Raw genomic sequence first — 19,528 nt, 5'->3', positions numbered from 1 at the left:
GTGTGTCCCCAAACCCAATTTCTGCAAGGCAAGAAGACTCTGTGTGTGTGTGTGTGTGTGTGTGTGTGTGTGTGTGTGTGTGTGTGTGTGTCTGTGTGTGTGTGTCCCCAAATGCTGGGCTCCAACTCTTCCCCTGATTTGCCATTTTTTGCCATTTAGGATTCTGATGATCTCCTTAAAGGGACCCCTCAGTGACCCTGCAGAGCCAAGCGTAAGGCAGGGAAGGCTTCATGACTTCCATCAGATCAGGAAGCAGGCTCTGCCCTCATCCTGTCTATGCCATATCTTGCCTTGGTGTACATTTCTGGGTGCCTCTCTCTTCATCTGTAAAATGGGCATCGAGTGGATGGAGGGATATGTGGCATGGCTCTGGAAAACTTCCTATCCAGACTTAACTCAGAAATGCTTTCAGGTCCTGTGAGGGGGAGCTGAGGAGGGGTCAGTGTGGTGGCCACAGGCTCAATGCTGGCCCAGTGTGATCCCTCGGATTCCAGCCTTCTCTCCGCAGGTGGCCTGGGCAGATGCTGCTGCCCAGCTCTTGCTGCTGCCATCTGGCGTCCCCTGCCCTTCCACAGCTCTCTGACAGCCACAAGTCCTGGGTGCTCAGGTCCTTCTGGTTTCTGGGTGAGAGGAAAGCAGTCGTGTTCCTTTATCCAGAGTCCAGAGAGGGTGGGGAAGGAAGGGCTTGAAAGGAACTGCTCCCCTGCCTCATTGTTCAGGTGGGCCCTTGACTCTTGAGCTGGGGCACGGGTCTCCTCCATCTCTCAGGCCTGCCCTAGGTTCCGTAGGGCTCTCTGTCCACTTTCTCAGGTCTGCTGCGAAAAGAAGGAAGTGGCCGGGAGGCTTGCAAGTGAAAATGGCCAGCTGTTGGCGAGAGTACCTACGAGGCTTTCTCTGCCTGGAAGGCCACGTCTGACCAGTAGGTGAAAGATGCGGGGAACCTGGCTCTAAAGGAAGAAGCCAGTGTTGGTTTTTCCAAGGACCAGAATGGGTCAAGTGTCCAGAGACGAAGTCGGTGAGGCTTCCTCAGCCCCATGCTGGGCAGATAGGAGAACCAGGTTCACACAGGGCGGCCGCCTGGGCTGAATCCCTGGCTGGAAGCAACCTTCTGGGTCAGCATCTTCCCACGCCCCGTGGGCCCCTGCAACTTCTCACACAAATGGATGACACCTGGGTGATTTCCTGCCCCCTCAATCAATGCCACATGGGAGGTCACCTTCTGTCACCTCTGTCAGCACTGAGGAGGAGCTGCTGAGCCCCTCTGGGAAGGCCCTGAGGACCCCGGGAGCTCTGCAGGCTCCCTGAGGTTCCTGAGGGCTCAGGGTCCTTTTTGCAGGATGATTTGGGGGCCACATGAAAATGTACATCACTCAGCTGGATATAGAGATGACCTGGAGCTGATGGAAATACAAATTTCATAATCAATGTTTTTTTAGAGACAGGGTCATGTTCTGTCACCCAAACTGGAGTGCAGTGGCTCCATCTTGGCTCACTGCAACCTCCGCCTCTCAGGTTCAAGCTATTCTCCTGCCTCAGCCTCCTGAGTAGCTGGAATTACAGGGGCATGTCACCATGCTCAGCTAATTTTTGCATTTTTAGCAGAGATGGGGTTTCACCATGTTGGCCAGGCTGGTCTTGAATTCCTGGCCTCAAGTGATCCGCCCGCTTTGGCCTCCCAAAGTGCCGCGATGACAGGTGTGAGCCATTGCACCAGGCCACAGAATCAAATTTAATGAACTTTGATGTAAAAATAAAAAGGTTTTCTTTGTCACATAAAACCAAGAATTTTTTTAAATACAAGTGAAAACAACAGGCATGCTGGAGGAAGAGGAAGGGAAGGGGAGGGGAAGGAAAGGGAGGGAAGGAGGGGGAAAGGGGAAGAAGGGAGAGGGGGAGGGTATGGGGTAACATTCTCTAGACAGCAGTTTTCTCTCCCTGCACACACTGGGGACTCTCCCTGGCCTTCTGTCTGCCTTGGAGTTGACCTGCCTTGTCTCTCTCAGGCAACAGCAAAACTGCTGTCACAACAGCATCCTGACATCCCATATGTGTTTACCATCACTGGTTTTGAGGAACCTTTGTGTCAATTTGAAATTCAGAACAGGCTTTGGTTAGTGTTGGCCATCTTCGAGCCCCACAGGCCTGAGCTGGGAACTCAGAGCCCAGCCTGCCCAGGCCACACTCCCCGCTGCAGAGAGCCACAGCAGCTCCTCTCTGCACATCTGCTGCCCATGGGAAGCCCACTGAAGCTTCTGCTCTTATAAAAAACCTGCAGGTACCGCTCCTCCCCGAGGGCAGCGGCAGGGAGTGAAATGCCAGCAGCTGCATCAAATCCATCCATCCTGCACTAAGCCTCCATGGCTTGCAGCAGAAGGGCCATTTTGACTGGCAGGCCACAAGGACTAATATCTGGGAGACCACCTGTCCTGCCCCGCCCCTGGTCTCTGCCAATTGTCATAGCTGCAGTGGGGAGGCAGCCCCTGTGCGGGCATTTGATCCGTGTTCATGACTTAGAAATGCTGGCGGGGAAACTAGCTTTTAGAGCAAGGCAGCCTGGGCTCAGATACCACTGGGGCGAAGCAGTGGAGAACAGGGCTGGAGGACCATCCAGGAGCTGCCCCAGCGGGAGCCTCCTTTCTCCCTAGAGGCTTTCAAGGAAGAGTATTTTCTCAAGGCTGGCTGGGTAAGACAAACTACTTGGCCCTTGATCATTCTCCATCCTACCAGGAGGTCTGGGCAGGCCCTCAGTCACCAGTTTACATATCTTTTCATAAACTAGAATTTTCATGGGTTAGAAAATACAGCTTTTGGTTCGTTTCCAGAGAAAAAGCAAACTCCAGGAGAGAAGAAAGTGTTTCTGTGCCCTCTGCTGGTCAACCGGAGATGTAGGCAGCAGGGCTTAAACTTGGTTTAGTTCCCGGTGGGGCTGAAATTCCGGGGTGCCTACGTTAGTAACCACCCCCAGCACCACTGAAGCTGAGTTCTGTTCACTGGGCAGTGACTGAAACACTGCAGATGGTTGTGGTGTCGTGGGAGTCACCTCTGTTCCTATTAATCATGGGTTTGGTAAGTGGTGGATCATGCTGGGCCCTAGTGAACCTTCGGAGGTCTTCCTAGGACTCAGGGCAACTGCCAGAGACAAGAGCTCTCGAGATGAACCTGGCACCCCACTGTGTCCTCTTTTAATTGCTTCTCCCTTCAGCCGACACTGTGTGGAACTCGGATCATCAATCTGGAGGTTAGAAGAACAACTACCTTCTCTCAGGAGATGTTACAGCTCATAAAAAATGTACAGGGGACACTCTGCTGTGGGTTTTGATATTTAACTCATTCTCTGTTGTGCAGCAGAGGGTGTCAAGCCAGGGAGGACAAAGATTTGTGTAGGGGAGATGTAGGCGAGGGAGCAAAGATGGGAAGGAGTGACTGTCTTTATTCTGGGAAAATGCACAAAGCAGGAAGAAGGATGAGGCCAAGAAACTGAGCGGAGCTCCCTGCATCAGAGCTGTGAGGCCCCTGCCTTGTGGACAGAAGCCATGTGCATTCCCGAGGCACTCAACAAACAGCTGTCTGTGGGTCCACTGAGTGCAAAGGGAGTCTGCACTCAGCTCAGGTGGGTCAGAAAAGGAGAAAAAGCAGTACACCCTGCCACAGAGAGCTCACAGCTTCAGCAAAATGCGCTGCTGGTCATACCCCACCCAGTCCACAGAGATGATGCCCCCACCCTCATCTCACAGACCCACCCAGAGGAAACTGATCAAAGGGGACGTCAACTTCTATTACGTCATCATAGAAATCATTCCTTAAAGGATCCAGGGTGACACTCTGGGGCTCCTCCATTCCGCATTCTGAAGCTCTGATACAAATTCAGCCGCTTGGCTACTTAACTGGCACCCTGTGGGTTGTGCAAGAATGTTATGATCTAAGCAGCCCTTTCACTGGAGAGATAAGAGGGAGCACAGGAGGACAGAGGAAGTGGAGAAGCACTTTGTAATTTACCCAGGTGAGTTCTGGTCAGGCTTTTTCCTGCCACGCTCTAATGCCAGTGGCCTGGGGCCCTCACCAATCCTGCGGAGAAGGGACGACTCCAGCACGGCCAACATGACAGGTTGGCAGGATCCTTAAGTTGTGCCATATTGCACAACTCCCAGAGGCCTCCATGGCATGAGCCACAGTGGAGGTGCATCTGTACAGCCATGCCTGGCCACCCTGCTATTTACTCAGTCAGCTCTGAATCCACCAGCCCTGTGCCATGGTTGGTGCTAAGCTGATATCTGCAGCTGAAGGAATGAACACAATGGAATGGGGAAAAGGCTGCCCTGTGGTGGGTGACTGAAGAGTTCTACAGTTACGTGATTTACAGCTGAGCTTCTCTCTCACCCACCATGTATCCAGTTATGCTGAATATCATCAAAAGGAATTTGGGCATCCAGAGAGGATTTTCGAGGCTCTTGGCTATCCTTTTCCTCCCTGCTATTCTATTTTCCTTACTCCCTTTCCTGTCATGGAGCAGAGGTGACCCTCTGAAGTCTGGACTTCTGCATGCTGGGGGTGTGGCTTAAGCTCTGGCACATGAACACATGCTCACATGCATGCTTTCACCCAAGATTAAATGTAGCCCTCCTGGCAAGGGGAAAGGATCTGGCAGAGGCACAGGAGGTGATGGCAGGAAGTAGCACTGAACACCTGCCAGGGACGCACTCCTTGGTGCACTCTGGGCTTTAAGTGTGATGCATAATTTGTGAAACTAGTCTGAACTGATATGTGGTTCTGGCTACACTCAGGACTTTCTAGAATGAATGCTCTGACCAGGCAAGGTGGCAGCTGAGCCAGTGGATGCTCCTGGGACCCTCACAATGACCAAACTCTGGGTCATTCTTCAAGCTCTCTGCAACAATGAAGGCAGCAGAGGGTCCTGAGGCTAAATGGGCTTAAAGGTAGTTAGGTAAAAGGGGCCTGTATACCGCTCCATCTTGGAGACCCAAGGGGAACAGGTAAGAAGGGAAGATGAGAAGGACTCCCAGGGGTGGCTCATAGGGACCAAGGAGGGGGTGGAAACTGGGACTGAGCTGGCTACACAGAGAGGCCACCTGGGTCCATCAAGCTGGCCACAGAGAGCCTTCCTTCCTATACTGGGAGGCTAGTCTGAGTACCACCCTAGTGAAGAGTATTAGAAGTCAAGCTTTCTGTTACAAATACTTCATGAAGCATTGAAGTGAAGCTCTGAGATATGTTTGGAATCATGCTTCAGCACAAGGAAAGGCTCTTGTATAATCACCCAAAATAAGATACTCAACCTTGTCTGGTTTATAACAGACATGTGGATGCCTAGAACAGCATGCTCCGTACAGCTAGTCGGCATCTATGTGTCCTGCCAGGACCTTATGGAGTGGGAGTGTCCCACGGCCACCCCTTTCCTCATTCGGTCCTCCAGCTTGGAATATTCTCTCTCCTTCTTCTTTGTCTGCTATTATGCTGTGTATTCTTCAAAGTCCAGCTTATGATTTAACTACTTCAGCTTTGATTCTTCTCCTTTAAATGCTTTCAAAACGGTTCTTAGAGTTTACACTCATTTATAGACATTCAATGATTTAATCATTTCTTGTGTTTTTTCCTCAAGGACCTGCAAGGTCGTTACAGGCAAAGATCACATATCTTGACTTGTGTCTCTCAGCAGACTCTCACAGGGCTTGATACAGCACAGGTGTAGCATAAACATCACTTGATCGACGTATGGGACCGATGGTCTCAACTTCAAACAAGTGCATGGATGTTGCACCTTAACTTTGGAGGGGCAGTCCTTTGCCCACAATACATGCTCTGAGTTTTTAAAGTAATACAATATTTAAACATTATTAAGACATCTTTAAAGAAAACAGCACTGGAAGATGGGTGTTACTCTACTATATAAACCAGAACCTGGTACAAAGAAAAAAGAAAGACAGCGATTCCATCTTACCCATTAAAAAGTCACCAGTTTGCTAAGATCACTAGATAAGTCTCAGATAAGTCACATTTTCTGCAGATTTCTGATTCTTCATCTAATACCATAAAAGTAAAAATAAATAAGTTCCCAAATTTTTCATGACCAAGGAGACTTTTTCTTTTAATTCACCCCCTTTTCTTCCTCTCACATTGGACCCAAGGTTTTGAATATCTTATTTTTTTCTCCTATTAAACAGTAATTATTAATACATTTCCCTCATCAAGTATTAATTATAGACCAATAGGAACAATCAGGTATTCTCACTGGCGTCAGATGATCAGAGCAACCACTATTTGGAGTTGACACAAGTCAACTAAAAGAAAAAAGCATGTTTTTATTAGCTGCTACTGTTACGTAGCTGCTACAGTTACATCACCAGTTACTGAGTGATATTTACGTTGCTCTTTGAAATTCTGAAATGAGCCCACTGACTCCTCTCTCTTCCGTTTAGCTTCTCAGATATTCAGGACCCCAGACTGGGAAGTTTTGAGGAGAGAGCCTCTGAGATGCCTCTCCACTCTGAAGCTCCCTGGTTCTATGGCTGTACTTAATGAATGATGTTGTCAAATCCGTTTGACTAATTATTATTGAAGACTTATTTCCTATTAGTTGCACAAAGGTCATATAGACTTGAACTGAAACATACTGGTGTTAGTAGGTGCTATTATGGTGGTGACAGAGTTGCATATTTTAATTTGTTCTTCTCCATTTCAACCTCAGCCAGATTAGCTGGCAGTTGAATTTGAACCCTGATAATGTTTAAATGAGAAAGAGAGATGGAGAGATCGATTATGCAAATTTCTTCACACACATTCTGCACACAGCTCAAACTTTGAGAGATTTACCTGAGGTTTTCTGAACTGAATTCGGACTCCAGGAATCGTAGAAACTGGTCCCGCCCCACCTGGTCCTTCAATATCTCATCGAAAGAGAAGCCCCATCTTTTTACTCGCTGTTGGCTGGGCTCTTTGCTTTGGGATGAAGGAAGAAGGTTTAAATAAAATCAGTACCAGAGAAAAGCTTGTGTCATATTCTCTTCAGTGACTCAGATCTGTTTTTCAGTCACTCACCAAAGGGAAACATCTCATATTTAAGGGGCAGATTCTACAAAAGCTGCACAAATTCCAAATGCAGACTTTGGTACACCAACAGCAACCAATGATGAACAGTTTCTTTAAGGAGGCATGTTAAGTGATGGTCACCGGCACGCCCTTCAGATGGCTGCTGTCTACCATGCCATTGATTAAGCTCCCTGGACCATTCCTATCAATGATGGGCTCAACTTTTGACTCTGTAATTTTTTCACTAGTACTATAACCCAGGATGCTTCATGGACCCAATCTTTCATCAAAACACATTACCCTCCACCTCCCACCCCTTCCTCAATCCTCAGGGGAGAAATTAGGGTCCTGTTTCAAGCCAAGTGATGTACAGCTGGTCAGAAATGTATTGACACATCCAGAGTAAAGCATATTCTCTTGTTAGAAGCAGAATGTTACATGTATTTATTGATTTAACAACCATGTACAGTGCTTACCGTGTGCTAGACACTGTCTCAAGCATTTTCCATCTGTTAACTCACTGAGTCCTCACAACTACCCTGAAAAATGTACTAGTATGGTTCCCATTTTCCTGATAGGGAAAGTGAGGTCTCATGGTAGTTTGCCTAAGAATACACAGCTAGGAAGTAATGAAGTCAAGAATCAAATCTAGACAGCAAGGCTCCAGAGGGCATCCAGTTCCATTTTTTTTTTTCTTGAGATGGAGTCTCACTCTGTCGCCCAGGCTGGAGTGCAGTAGCGTGATTGTGGCTCACTGCAACCTCTGCCCCCCAGGTTCAAGCAATTCTCCTGCCTCAGCCTCCCGAGTAGCGGGGACTACAGGTGCGTACCACCACGCCTGGCTAATTTTTTTGTATTTTTAGTAGAGACAGGGTTTCCCCATGTTAGCCAGGATGGCCTCAATCTCCTGACCTCGTGATCTGCCCACCTCAGCCTCCCAAAATGCTGGGATTACAGGTGTGAGCCACTGCACCCGGCCCCAGTTCTTAATTCTGCCATTCTGCATAGCTCATCTTTGCTATGCTGTCTCACATTCAGACTAAAGAACGGGCATTGGTCTAATTCTTCTGGTGTTGGGCGATAAGAGTATTTCCTTCAGCTTCTGTTTTTCCATTTAAAGTTCACTTGCTGTAATTATTTCCTCGGCCCTTTAAACAGCAATAAGGTCCTAAGTCACAAGTCACATGCTACAACTCTTCCCTATTCAAGGTGTGGTCTGTGAACCAGAAGAAGAACCATAGGCCCCACCTGCACCTGCTAAAACAGAACCTACAGTTCAACAGGAACCCTAGGTGATTTATGTCCACATTACAAATTGGGAAACATTGGTCTAGCAATACTCATTTTTCCTCTTTTAAAAAATAGATGCATATATTTTATTATTTCCAACAGACGGTAAGAGATTAAATCATGTTTCCTCTTATTATGGAGCTGACATATTCTCAATACTTGGAAAATTACACTTAGTAAAAAAAAAAAAAAAAAGGAGAGAGCTTGTGTGCAGGGAAAGCTCGGGAAAGCAAATAACTGTAGACTGGCGCTATCCAGTATAATTTCCTGTGATGATGAAAATATTCCATAACTGTGCTCTCCAATATGGCAGCCACTAGCCCCATGTGGCCATTGGGCAGTTGAAAACTGGCTAGTGTGACTGACGAACTGAATTTTAAATTTCATTTAATTTTAAATAATTCAAATTTAAATTTAAATAGCTACACGTGGCTAGTGGCTACTATATTGGCATGCATCTCTAGACATACTCCATCCAAACCCAACTACTTCTGCAGCAACACACATAATCAGCAACAGCAGTATCTTCTAATTACAATGATGATGACCAATAGACCATGAGCTCGGGGGTCAGGGAGCCTCTGGCTTGCAACTCTGCATTTCCAGGCATAGTCCAATAGGGTCATGGTGGTAGACTAACCCCATCAGGTCAAACAATAGGAGATTCTATGAAAGATCTCTTCCAAAGCACCAGGCTAGGCCTTTCACAACAAGACATGAAGACAAATCTTGGATTCTCTCAAACGCAAGCCACAGACCTAATCAAACTCAATAACTTTCAAGGGAACAAAAAATACTGTTTGTGGAAGAATTCCCCTGGGGTTGAGGCTGGCAGTAAATTTAAGCCCCAGAGACTGCAGGACGTTGTCTCTTTCTGCCAAGGTCATGCTATGACCAAGGATGGACCCAACCATTTACTCTTTACCAGGGGAGGATTCAGGGTTCTCCAGGGATGGTACTAGTGGCAGCTGTACCTCGACTGAGGGCTGTGCCCATAGTAGCAGCTGTAGAAATTCACTCAGACTTTGTAGTGACTGCCTCACGGATGCACACCCAGCACCAGTGTCACCCCTTTCTGGTACCCAAGTGGTGAGTCCACATTCATTCCACCAGATTCCTTGGTGGTGGCAAGAGTGGGAGAAGGGCAATTTTTGGAGTGGGCCAGAAATCTCGGGGTGGGGGGGGTCACTGTAGATGTAGAATCAGAGGGAGGCTTAGGACAGAAGTTGGGGGTATCTGGAAAATTGCAAGGTCACAGTTCAGCAGAAATAAGTGGGTCTAGAGAGATAGGATACCCTGGCATATTAGTTTCTTAGGATTGCCATAACAAGGGACTAACAAACTGGGTGGCTTAAAACAGCAGAAATTTATTCTCTCACAGTTCTGGAGCCTACAAGTCCAAAATCAAGGTGTTGACGGGGCCATGCTCTATTGGACGGCTTTAGGGGAGAACCAGGTCCATGACTTTTCCTTAACTTCTGATGTTGGCATTCTTCAGCTTGCAGATGCATCACTGCACTCTCTCCTCCTGTGTTTGTGTCTCCACATGGTGTTTTCTCTGTATGTGTCTGTGTCTCTGCTTTCTCTTTTTTTTTTGAGATGGAGTCTCACTCTGTTGCCCAGGCTGGAGTGCAGTGGCGTGATCTCGGCTCACTGCAATCTCCGCCTCCCGGGTTCACACCATTCTCCTGCCTCAGCCTCCCAAGTAGCTGGGACTACAGGCACCTGCCACCACGCCCGCCTAATTTTTTTGTATTTTTTTTTTTAAAGTAGAGATGGGGTTTCACCGTGTTAGCCAGGATGGTCTCGATCTCCTGACCTTGTGATCCACCCACCTTGGCCTCCCAAAGTGCTGGGATCAGGCATGAGCCACTGCGCCTGGCCTGCTTTCTGTTCTTATAAAGTCATCAGTCATATTGGATTAGGGGCCCACCCTATTCAAGTATGACCTCATCTTAACTAACTGCATCTGCAACAACTCTATTTCCAAATAAGTCAGATTCTGAGGTTCTGGGAAAGACATGAATTTTTAGATGATACAATGTAACCATGTATACTTGGCTTCCCTCAACTATCCATTATTCACAGTTGTATTTCTACAACTGGATGATCCACATTTCTTCCTTGTTTTCCTAGTACGATTTCACTATTGGGAGTCTGTTCTATTAAAAGCTTCCTGGATACAACTTCCCTATACATATCTCTTCTGTATCACTTGAGTATTCCCAATATCATCCACTTTAAGGTTTAAGAAAAGACTTGAACATTTTGCTACCACTGAATGGTCTCTTGTGGTTATAAAATAATTCTGCAAATTAAAATATCTTTCAACATCCATCTCCAGGTGAGTGGTACAATAACTGTCCCTCAGCCAAATTCAAGCAAACAATCCACAGAAGCACAGCCTCTTTACATCCATTGTGTAGCGATATGTCCTTGGGACATATTCTCTAGTAGAGTTTTATGTCAGCATGTGGGTTTTCAAGAGTTTATATGTCATTGTCTTCCAGCTATTTTTTTTTTTTTTTTTTTTTTTTTTTAGCTCTTTGAGGTCAGGGACCATATCTCATGTGTCTTTGTATTGAGCATAGGACTTTTCACACAGCAAGTGTTCAGCACTAAAATGAAATCAGTTTAGAAATGTGCATAGTGATGTGCGTGAAGTGTCCTTATCCTGACACTGTTTTCTAATCGCTAGCTGGATGCCTTTTTCTAACTCTTATTTGTCCTCTGTGCCTCGTCATTCTTACCAAGTTCCTGCCTCCCACTGGACAGCCCAAACCAACACACAGCAAAGCTCTCCAAGGATATCTGTCTTTCATTCCTTCTGATCCCCCAGCTAGAGATGGAGGAAACCTACCAAATTGAGGACAAGAAAGCCATATTCAAAGGAAGCAATTGTCTATATCCATGCTCATTTCTGCAGGAGCTTCATAGTGCTAGGCATGGTGTAAGGAGCTTTCCTTACAGTGCCCTATTTGAATCTTTATATAAGCCAGGGAGGCTGACATTGTATTTAAACATCCAGAGTTCAAAAGAGGTCAGATTGTTCAAGGTCACACAGCTGGTAGGTGGCAGCCTGGACCTGGATCCCAGGACTGCCTGTCTCCAAAGCCTATTCTTTTTTTCCACTCTGTTACCTTACCTTCTACTACATTTGCCTCATTCAATATCTAAACTAAGACTTGGGGAAGGTATGAGCTATCTTCAAAACACTTAAGAATTATGTTAAGGACTAAATGTTTGTGACCCTCTCCAAATTAATACATTGAAATCTTGATCCACAATGTGATCGTATTAGGAGGCAGGGTATTTGAGAGGTGATTAGGTCATGAGTGGGATTAGTACTCTCTAAGAGACCAGAGAGAGCTCCCTTTCCCTTCTGTCATGTGCAGACACAGCAGGAAGACAGCCATCTATGAACTAGAAAGCAGATCCTTACCAGATATTGAATTTGCCAGCACCCTGATCTTGGACTTCCTAGCTCCAGAACTGTAAGAAATAATTTCTGTTGTTTATAAGCCACACAGTCTATAGCAGTTTTGTAATAGCAGTCCTAACAGACGAAGACAGAAGTTCGTACTATGAGTGGGATGCTGCTGTAATGAGCAACTAAAAATGTGAACGTGGCTTACAGTGTAATGAATAGAAGCTGGAAGGGTCTTGAGATATATGTTAGCAAAAGCCTAAATTGGCTGGGTGCAGTGGCTCACGCCTGTAATCCTAGCACTTTGTGAGGCCAATGCAGGCGGATCACAAGGTCAGGAGTTTGAGACCAGCCTGGACAACATGGCAAAACTCCGTCTCTACTAAAAATACAAAAAAAAAAAAAAAATTAGCTGGGCATGGTGGTGGGCACCTGTAATTCCCAGCTACTCGGGAGGCTCAGGTGGGAGAATTGCTTGAACCCAGGAGGCGGAGGTTGCAGTGAGCCGAGATCCCGACACTGCACTCCAGCCTGGGTGACACAGTGAGACTCCATCTTGAAAGGAAAGGAAAGGAAAGGAAAGGAAAGGAGAGGAGAGGAGAGGAGAGGAGAGGAGAGGAGAGGAGAGGAGAGGAGAGGAGAGGAGAGGAGAGGGGAGGGCAGAGGAAGGGAGGGGAGGCGAGGGGAGGGAAACCTAAACTGCTGTAACCAGGCCTTTAAAGGATATTCTGGTGAGGGCTCAGAAAGTAAACAGGAGAGCTATAAAGAAAGCCTCAATCTTCCTAGATAATACCTAAATAATCCTGAACAGAATATTGGTAGAAATATAGATGGTAAAGGCCATTCTGATGAGTTTTAGACATAAATGAGACATATATCACCAGAAACTGGAGAAAAGTTGATCCTTGTTGTAAAGTGGCAAAGAATTTGGCTGAATTTTATTTGGTTCTAGTATTTTGTGAAAGGTAAAACTTGCAAGCAATGAAATTAAATATTTAGCTGAGGAAATTTCTGAGCAATGTGTTGAAAGTGCAGGTTGGCTCTTCCTGACTACTTATAGTAAAACGTGACTTAAAGACAGAATTGTTAAGCACAAAAAGAAACCAGAACCTGAAGATCTGAAAAATTCTTTGTCTATTCATATTGCAAAAAATGAGACCACTAATAGTGTGGCCAAGTGACTGTTTGATAAGTATATTAGTATGGATGAGTCATCTCAGCAGAATCCAGGAACTATTCTTCAAGACAATGGAAGAATTACTCAAAAGCAATTCAGAGTTCATCAGGGCTGCCACTTGCACCATAGGCCCAGAATCCAAGGGACATGTGGTGGGAGAGCAGAACAGTTTTAAAGGATCAACTCATCTCTTCAATTTAGGTAGATCAGGATGCTCCTGCCCAGTGACTTGGGATGGGGTCCCCACAGAAAGCTGCAATATGGGCTGCACCCAGCAGAGCCATGGTGGACTGGGCTGCCTAGAAGAGCTGCAGGTGAGGAACCCCAGCCTGGGAAAGCCATAGGGACCCCAGGAGAAAGCTGCTGTAGGGCCATCCCACCAAGCTGTGGGGATGATGCTGCCACCCAAATGGGCCTGGAAGACAGAGCATCAGCCCAGGAAAGCCATGGGTGTATGACTCCAGCCCAGGAGAGCTATGGAGGTGGGGTTGCTGCCCCAGTGGGTCTAAAAGACAGAGCATTGAGCCAAAGAGAATTATTCCTAGAGCCTTAAGGTTTAATGTTTTTTGCCCTGTTACATTTTGGACTTACTTGGAACCCATTACCCCTTTCTTCTTTCCTATTTCTCTGTCTCTCTCTCTCTCTCTTTTTGAATGAAAATGTCTATCCTATACCTCTCCCACCATTGTAGTTTGGAAGCACATAACTTGTTTGGTTTCACAGGTTCACAGCTGGAGAAGAATTTGCCTCAGGATGAATGGTATCTTTAATCTCATTCATATCTGATTTAGATGATATTTAGATAAGACTTTGGACTTTAGAATTGGTGCCAGAACAAGTTAAGACTTTGGGGACTACTGAGATGGAATGAATGTATTTTGCATGCAAGAGGACACAAATTCTGGGGATCTTGAGGTAGAATGTTGTGGATGGAATGTCTGTGTTCCCCTTCAAATTTACATATTGAAATCCTGACCCCCAATGTGATGGTTTTGGGAGGTGAAGCCTTTGGGAGGTAATTAGGTCATGTGGAGCGGGATTAGTGTCCTCATAAAAGGACACCCCAGAACTCTCTTGCCTTTCCGCCATGTGAGGACCCAGCCATTTATGAACCAGGAAGGAGGCCCTCACCAGATACCCAATCTGTGGCATCTCGACCTTGAACTTCCCAGCCTCCAGCACTGTGAAAAAAAAAATTCTATTGTTTTTAAGCCACATAGTATATGGCATTTTTGCTTTAGCAGCCTGAACAGACTAAGACAAGTTATTAGAAAAATTACGAAATAAGGCAGTTCCTTAAAAAGAAAATAATCCAGTGTCCCCATCTCAGAGCCAAGGCTACTAAAGAAACAATCATAATTTTATTTAATGCCTCAAGAACAACCTGAGGGTCCTGAATACTCCAGTGAAGAGTGGTCCAGTTACTTCTTTTTCTTTTCTTTTCTTGAGATGGAGTCTTACCCTGTCCCCCAGGCTGGAGTGCAATGGCATGATCTCAGCTCACTGCAAACTCTGCCTCCCAGGTTCAAACTATTCTCCTGCCTCAGCCTCCCAAGTAGCTGGGATTACAGCTGCCTGCCACCATGTCCAGCTAATTTTTGTATTTTTAGTAGAGACGGGGTTTCACCATGTTGGCCAGGCTGGTCTCAAACTCCTGACCTCGTGATCTGCTTGCCTTGGCCTCCCAAAGTGCTGGGATTACAGGCGTAAGCCACCGTGCCTGACCCAGTTATTTACGCTGTGTAACAAACCATCCTAAAATCCAGGGGCTTAAAAAAGCAATTTATTAGTCTCTTTCACTCTCCTATGGGTTGACTAGGCTCCACTGGGTGGTTCTCACTTGGGGCTCACATGGTTGTAGTTGGATGGCAGCTGGAGGTGGGGTCATTTGGAGATTCGACTGGGCTGTGCATCCAGGAGGGCTCATCACCTAACAGCTGATGCTAGCTGCTGACGAGGAGCTCAGCTGAGGCTGTTGACCAGACTGTCTGCACATGGCCTCTCCAATGGCTTGGGCTTCTCCAAGCATGGCAGATGGATTCCAAGAAGGAATGTCTCAAGAGCGAATATTTCAAATGACCAAGGTGGAAGCCACCACAGAGGTTCTGGGTTACTGGTTCTCAAATAGTTTGAGAGAGGGAAACAGGTGCTCCCTCTCTTTTCATCTGGCCTTGGTCTTGGTGTCCTACTTGATGTAAAGCGGGGAGGCACCAATGGGGCCATATTTGGAGATTCACCACCACAAGAAAGGAGCTTGACTAATATCCTGGATTAATAGTTCTGTCAAACTCGCTGTGCATGGGCAGCTCAGGGATGATCTCTGCCTCTCAGCAGGTCAGGTTGGCTGGGAGTGAATGCCTATGGCCAAGCTGGACAAGCCAGGTTCCTTGCAGCTCTTTGCTCATGTGCCTGATACCCAGCAGAGAGGGAGAGCTAAACTGAAGTCATGTGGAGAGAGCAAATCACAAACCACATTCTGCTGACAACACCAGGTTTCATTAGACTCCAGCATCTAGTTAGTGGCACCACCAGAAATACTTTACATACGCATCCCTGGGACACTCTCCTGGTGGTTTTCAGATGACATAAAGAATTATGTCATCTGGCAACTTTTGGCTGACTTCTCCTCAATGAGAAGCCCTGGAAATCACTATTTTCTTTAATTAAACTTTACTTCTCAGAATTTACTCTTTTTCTTTAGGGGTCTTGTTCTGTCACCCAGGCAGTAGTGGAGTGGTGCGATCACAGCTCACTATGTTGCATAAACTTGAGGTGTAGTTTGCCCAGCCTTTAAAACAGTTGCCTTTTTTCCCCTCTGAATATAATTTTCTTATCCTTGGACTTCCACATCGAATAGCTTGTCTGAGAAGGAGAAAGAATTAAAGCACAATTTTCTGCTATTTATCGTATATCCTATGTCATCTTGTCCATGATTCTATTCAACTGCTATGGCCATCCTCCATTTGGCTGTCTGTAACCTCCCCACGGCAGACACAGTATATTCTCCACCTTGCAGAATTTAGACACTGTTGATGACATCCTGGGCCCTGGAAATAACAACGAGCCTGCCTGGATCCCTTCACCCAGCCCAGTGAAGTCCAAAGCCCACCTGAGATTGGTATGAATTCCTAAGGGAGTCCTGCATTCTCACTGTCTCTCCTTTCCCACAAACCTTCACCCACACCCACCAAACCCCTCCTCTCATGAAGTGTTTGGGAGGGTGGGGGCCTTACAGGAATTTGAGGGTCTTGAAAAGTGGGTACATATTGCACCTCCTGGCAGCCTACTATTTAAAAAACCACATATTAGACATTCCTGCTTTTGAAAAGTCCCTGGTCACCTCAATGCTAGGCATTTCCCTGGCCTTGCACAGAGACCTAGTTTTTGTTGGCCTCTGGCTTCTCTCCCTGCACTGCTTTCCCCTGCCCTTAGTTCTCCCCTCTCAGGAACAGAGAATACATTTGTCTCATTTTCTCAGCAGGACAGCACAACCCTCTCCCTTTGTTGTTTGAGTCTCTGCCAACCCCTCTGTCCTTAGGGCCTTACGTTCTGCCCCAAGTGGCTTAATGTCCTTTGCCAAACAAGGAAGGGTTCTGGTGCCAGATGGTAAGATAGCATGTTTTATTTACCTTGCTGCATTTGGTATCTTGAGAGCCCTTCTTTTTCAGAACACAGCACATAGTCGACTACTATACATACGTATTGAATTAAACTGAGACTGAGAGAAAGTGACTCAATTATTTTATTGGTCATCTTCAGCCTTCGTTTTGTGGACAGAAACCAACCCTTGGCTGAAGTGTGATGTTGGCACTGATTCCACACTGTTTTTTCCTAACATCACTGCCAGCAACTAAGTGGGTAGGAGTAGTCTGTTGGGAGAAGAAACAGGGCTTCGTTTTCACTTGTATCTGAACACTTGATTCTGCCTGTAAGTGGACAGAACACTGTAGCTGTCCTAGGTTAGGCATGAAGTTCAGAGTCGAAGCTAGAACAACAGGAATAGAACGAGGACATGAGTAGTAGGGGGCAGGTAGCACCTCCTTGGGGAAAAAGTGCTGAATAGGTTGGAATAAACCAATAGGCCATGAGATCCCGTTTTCCTAAATGATTACATACTTCTTTGCTGACTTTCAAGAACAAAAGAGGAAGTTCATTTTATCATTGTGAATTAGGTTCACACATTTGCCTCTCCTCCTTTCCCAAACACCAATGAAACGATCAAATAAAGACTGACTTATTCATCCATCCTCCCTCCAGCCCACACGGTGCCCACTGTGCGCCAGATAGGCCTAGGCACTGAAATCATTCTATTTAGAAAGGCAACCAGGAGGAGGATGTGATATAGAACAGCTGGGGGGATGAGGTGGCCACTCTAGATTGGTGGTCACAGAAAGCCCTTCTGAGGAAGGGACACCAATGCTGAGTGAGACTTGAATGAGAAGTGAAGCTAGCATGTGAGGATCTGGGGGACAAATGGCCAAAGAGGAGGGAACAGGCAAGATCCTGGAGCTAAGTAAAAAAAAAAAAACAAACCCCAAAACAAAAAAACTAAACATAGTATGTAGAGGCAAAGAAATTTCCTATCAGCAGATGAGAGCTTTGAGAAATTTCAGAAAGGCACGAAGCAGATAGACTGAACTTGTGACATAGCTGATTGACAGCAGCCTAAGATTCCAGTGGAGGCATCAGAGAAGAAAATAGCTCAGTGTCCCCAACAGAAGCCTTGGAAAACCCCAAGCTCTGAGCAGCAGGATTGGAAGTGGAGGCAGTGGGTGGGCATCAGACAAGGGGCATATGTAAGCAACTCAGGAACATGGAACAGGCTCCACATGGCTGAAAGGGTTTGCTAAGTTAAGGGGGATGTTTCCTGGCCAGCTTCTCATATGGACAGTAAGGCCAGAGGATTGTGCTCCTGCCAGCAGAGCACACACACAGAGAAAAAACATCTTGGGAACCAGGGAGACTTTAAAGACACACTAGCTTTCTCCCCGCCTCTCATTGGCTTTCGCAGATCCCAGTGGGTTCCCCTAAGACGCATTAGTGGAGGGAGAAGAGTAGACTTGTTAGGGAGTACTGTGGCGAGGAAATAGAAAGACAACAGAAACTCCATCAGGGCTTGACCCACAGAGTAGAACACTTGGCTGCAGGAATGTCACACTAGGGAGGGTGGGGGTCTACCTCCCCAAGACTCCCATCGCCACCTGTCTCACTGTAAGAGAGGGCCCAATCTTTTAATCTGTTCTTGGACCACATACCCAGGACCCAGAGGGGAACCTTGGCAATTGACCTATGCCCATCCATTCATACGTTCAGGTGCAGCCCTGCTCCTGTGTGAACTGCTCAGGGGAAAGCCTGCCGGGGAACTCCGTGAACCAAACCAGGACTTCCTAAACTGTGGTGTGCCTCAGAATGCCTGGGGTGCTTGCTCAAGATGCAGACACCCAGAGCCACCCCAGTACGCGTGTATTTTTAAAGAGGAGCAGGTGATTCTGAGGCACAGCATGGCTTAGAACCATTGGCCCATACCATCACTGAGAGCACCCTCACCAGCTACTGATAGAGTCCCAGGTCATGGCCGCACATTAGACTTTTTAAAACTCCCTAAGTGTGGGGAGATTAAAAAAAAATGTTCAGTTGTGAGAAATTCTGAGTTAATTGGCTGTGTGTGAGGACCAGGTATTAGTATTTTTTAGAAACTTCCAGGTGGTTCTAATGTATGGCAGGATTGAAAGCTGAGACCTTCATTTATAAAAATGAGCAGTCTTCCAAATAGCTGGGCATACAAAAAGAATGATCTGCTCTGAGCAGTGACCAGAGGAATGAAACAATGACCAGAAATGATTCTCTAACGAATAACCCCGAATAAAACTAAGTGGTAGAAATAGAGAGGAGATATGAAAACATGGAAAAATATAAACTATGAAAAAAATCTATATCACATCTCCAGGGGCATTAAGATGACAAACACCAATAGAACAGAGCAGGCTACTAAGAAAAGAACAGTCCAAGAAGTATTAAGAAGTCTTGGAAATGAAAAGCGTGATTATCAACCATCCTGCCAACACTCAGTGGGAAAAGAAAAGCTCTGTAAAATATAAAATCACAGAATGGACACCACTGAAAATCAAAGCAGTGGTTCTGAAGAGCAATTCAGGAAATTGTATCCTTTGAATATAGAATAAAAACACTAAAAGATGGAAATTATAATACAGAAAATATAAGAGATGTAGCAACTCCATCCCAGAGGTCCAGACTTCTCAAAGAAGGATTTCCTGAAAAGTGAGGATAGAATGGAAAAAAAGCAGCAATAATTTTTAAAAAAAAGAGAAAAAAAATCCTGAGTTAAAGAAAGAATTAAGTTCTTGACTTAAAACAGAAGGAACTACCTAGGGCTCATCAGAAATACTAGAAAGAAGATACATACTATATACTAGTTAGTTTTTAAATGTTCAAAGAAATACAAGTTCAAAAATGTTGGTTTAAAATATATCAAGTTAACATCCCTCTGGGAAGAATGGGATTTAAAGGAGGCAAAGGTAACATCACGATTTTATATACTTCACTCTTGTTTATTTAAATTGATGATGTTT

General features: G+C 45.9%; 1 protein-coding gene across 6 annotated transcripts in view; it reads right to left on the bottom strand.

The window, feature by feature from the left end:
• The window catches only part of RGS6 (regulator of G protein signaling 6), a 635,113-nt gene that overhangs the window by 49,494 nt on the left and 566,091 nt on the right, over positions 1 to 19,528 (bottom strand). For all 6 annotated transcript variants that reach the window (XM_030812880.1, XM_003263654.3, XM_003263650.3 and 3 more), the window contains exon 14: positions 6,829 to 6,954. In XM_030812880.1, the coding sequence (XP_030668740.1) occupies positions 6,829 to 6,954 (126 nt within the window). The remainder of the gene's footprint in view (positions 1 to 6,828; positions 6,955 to 19,528) is intronic.

The sequence above is a fragment of the Nomascus leucogenys genome, chromosome 1a, assembly GCF_006542625.1.
Source record: "Nomascus leucogenys isolate Asia chromosome 1a, Asia_NLE_v1, whole genome shotgun sequence".
In the NCBI taxonomy this organism is placed as follows: domain Eukaryota; kingdom Metazoa; phylum Chordata; class Mammalia; order Primates; family Hylobatidae; genus Nomascus; species Nomascus leucogenys.
This window is presented reverse-complemented; position numbering and strand designations above follow the sequence as displayed.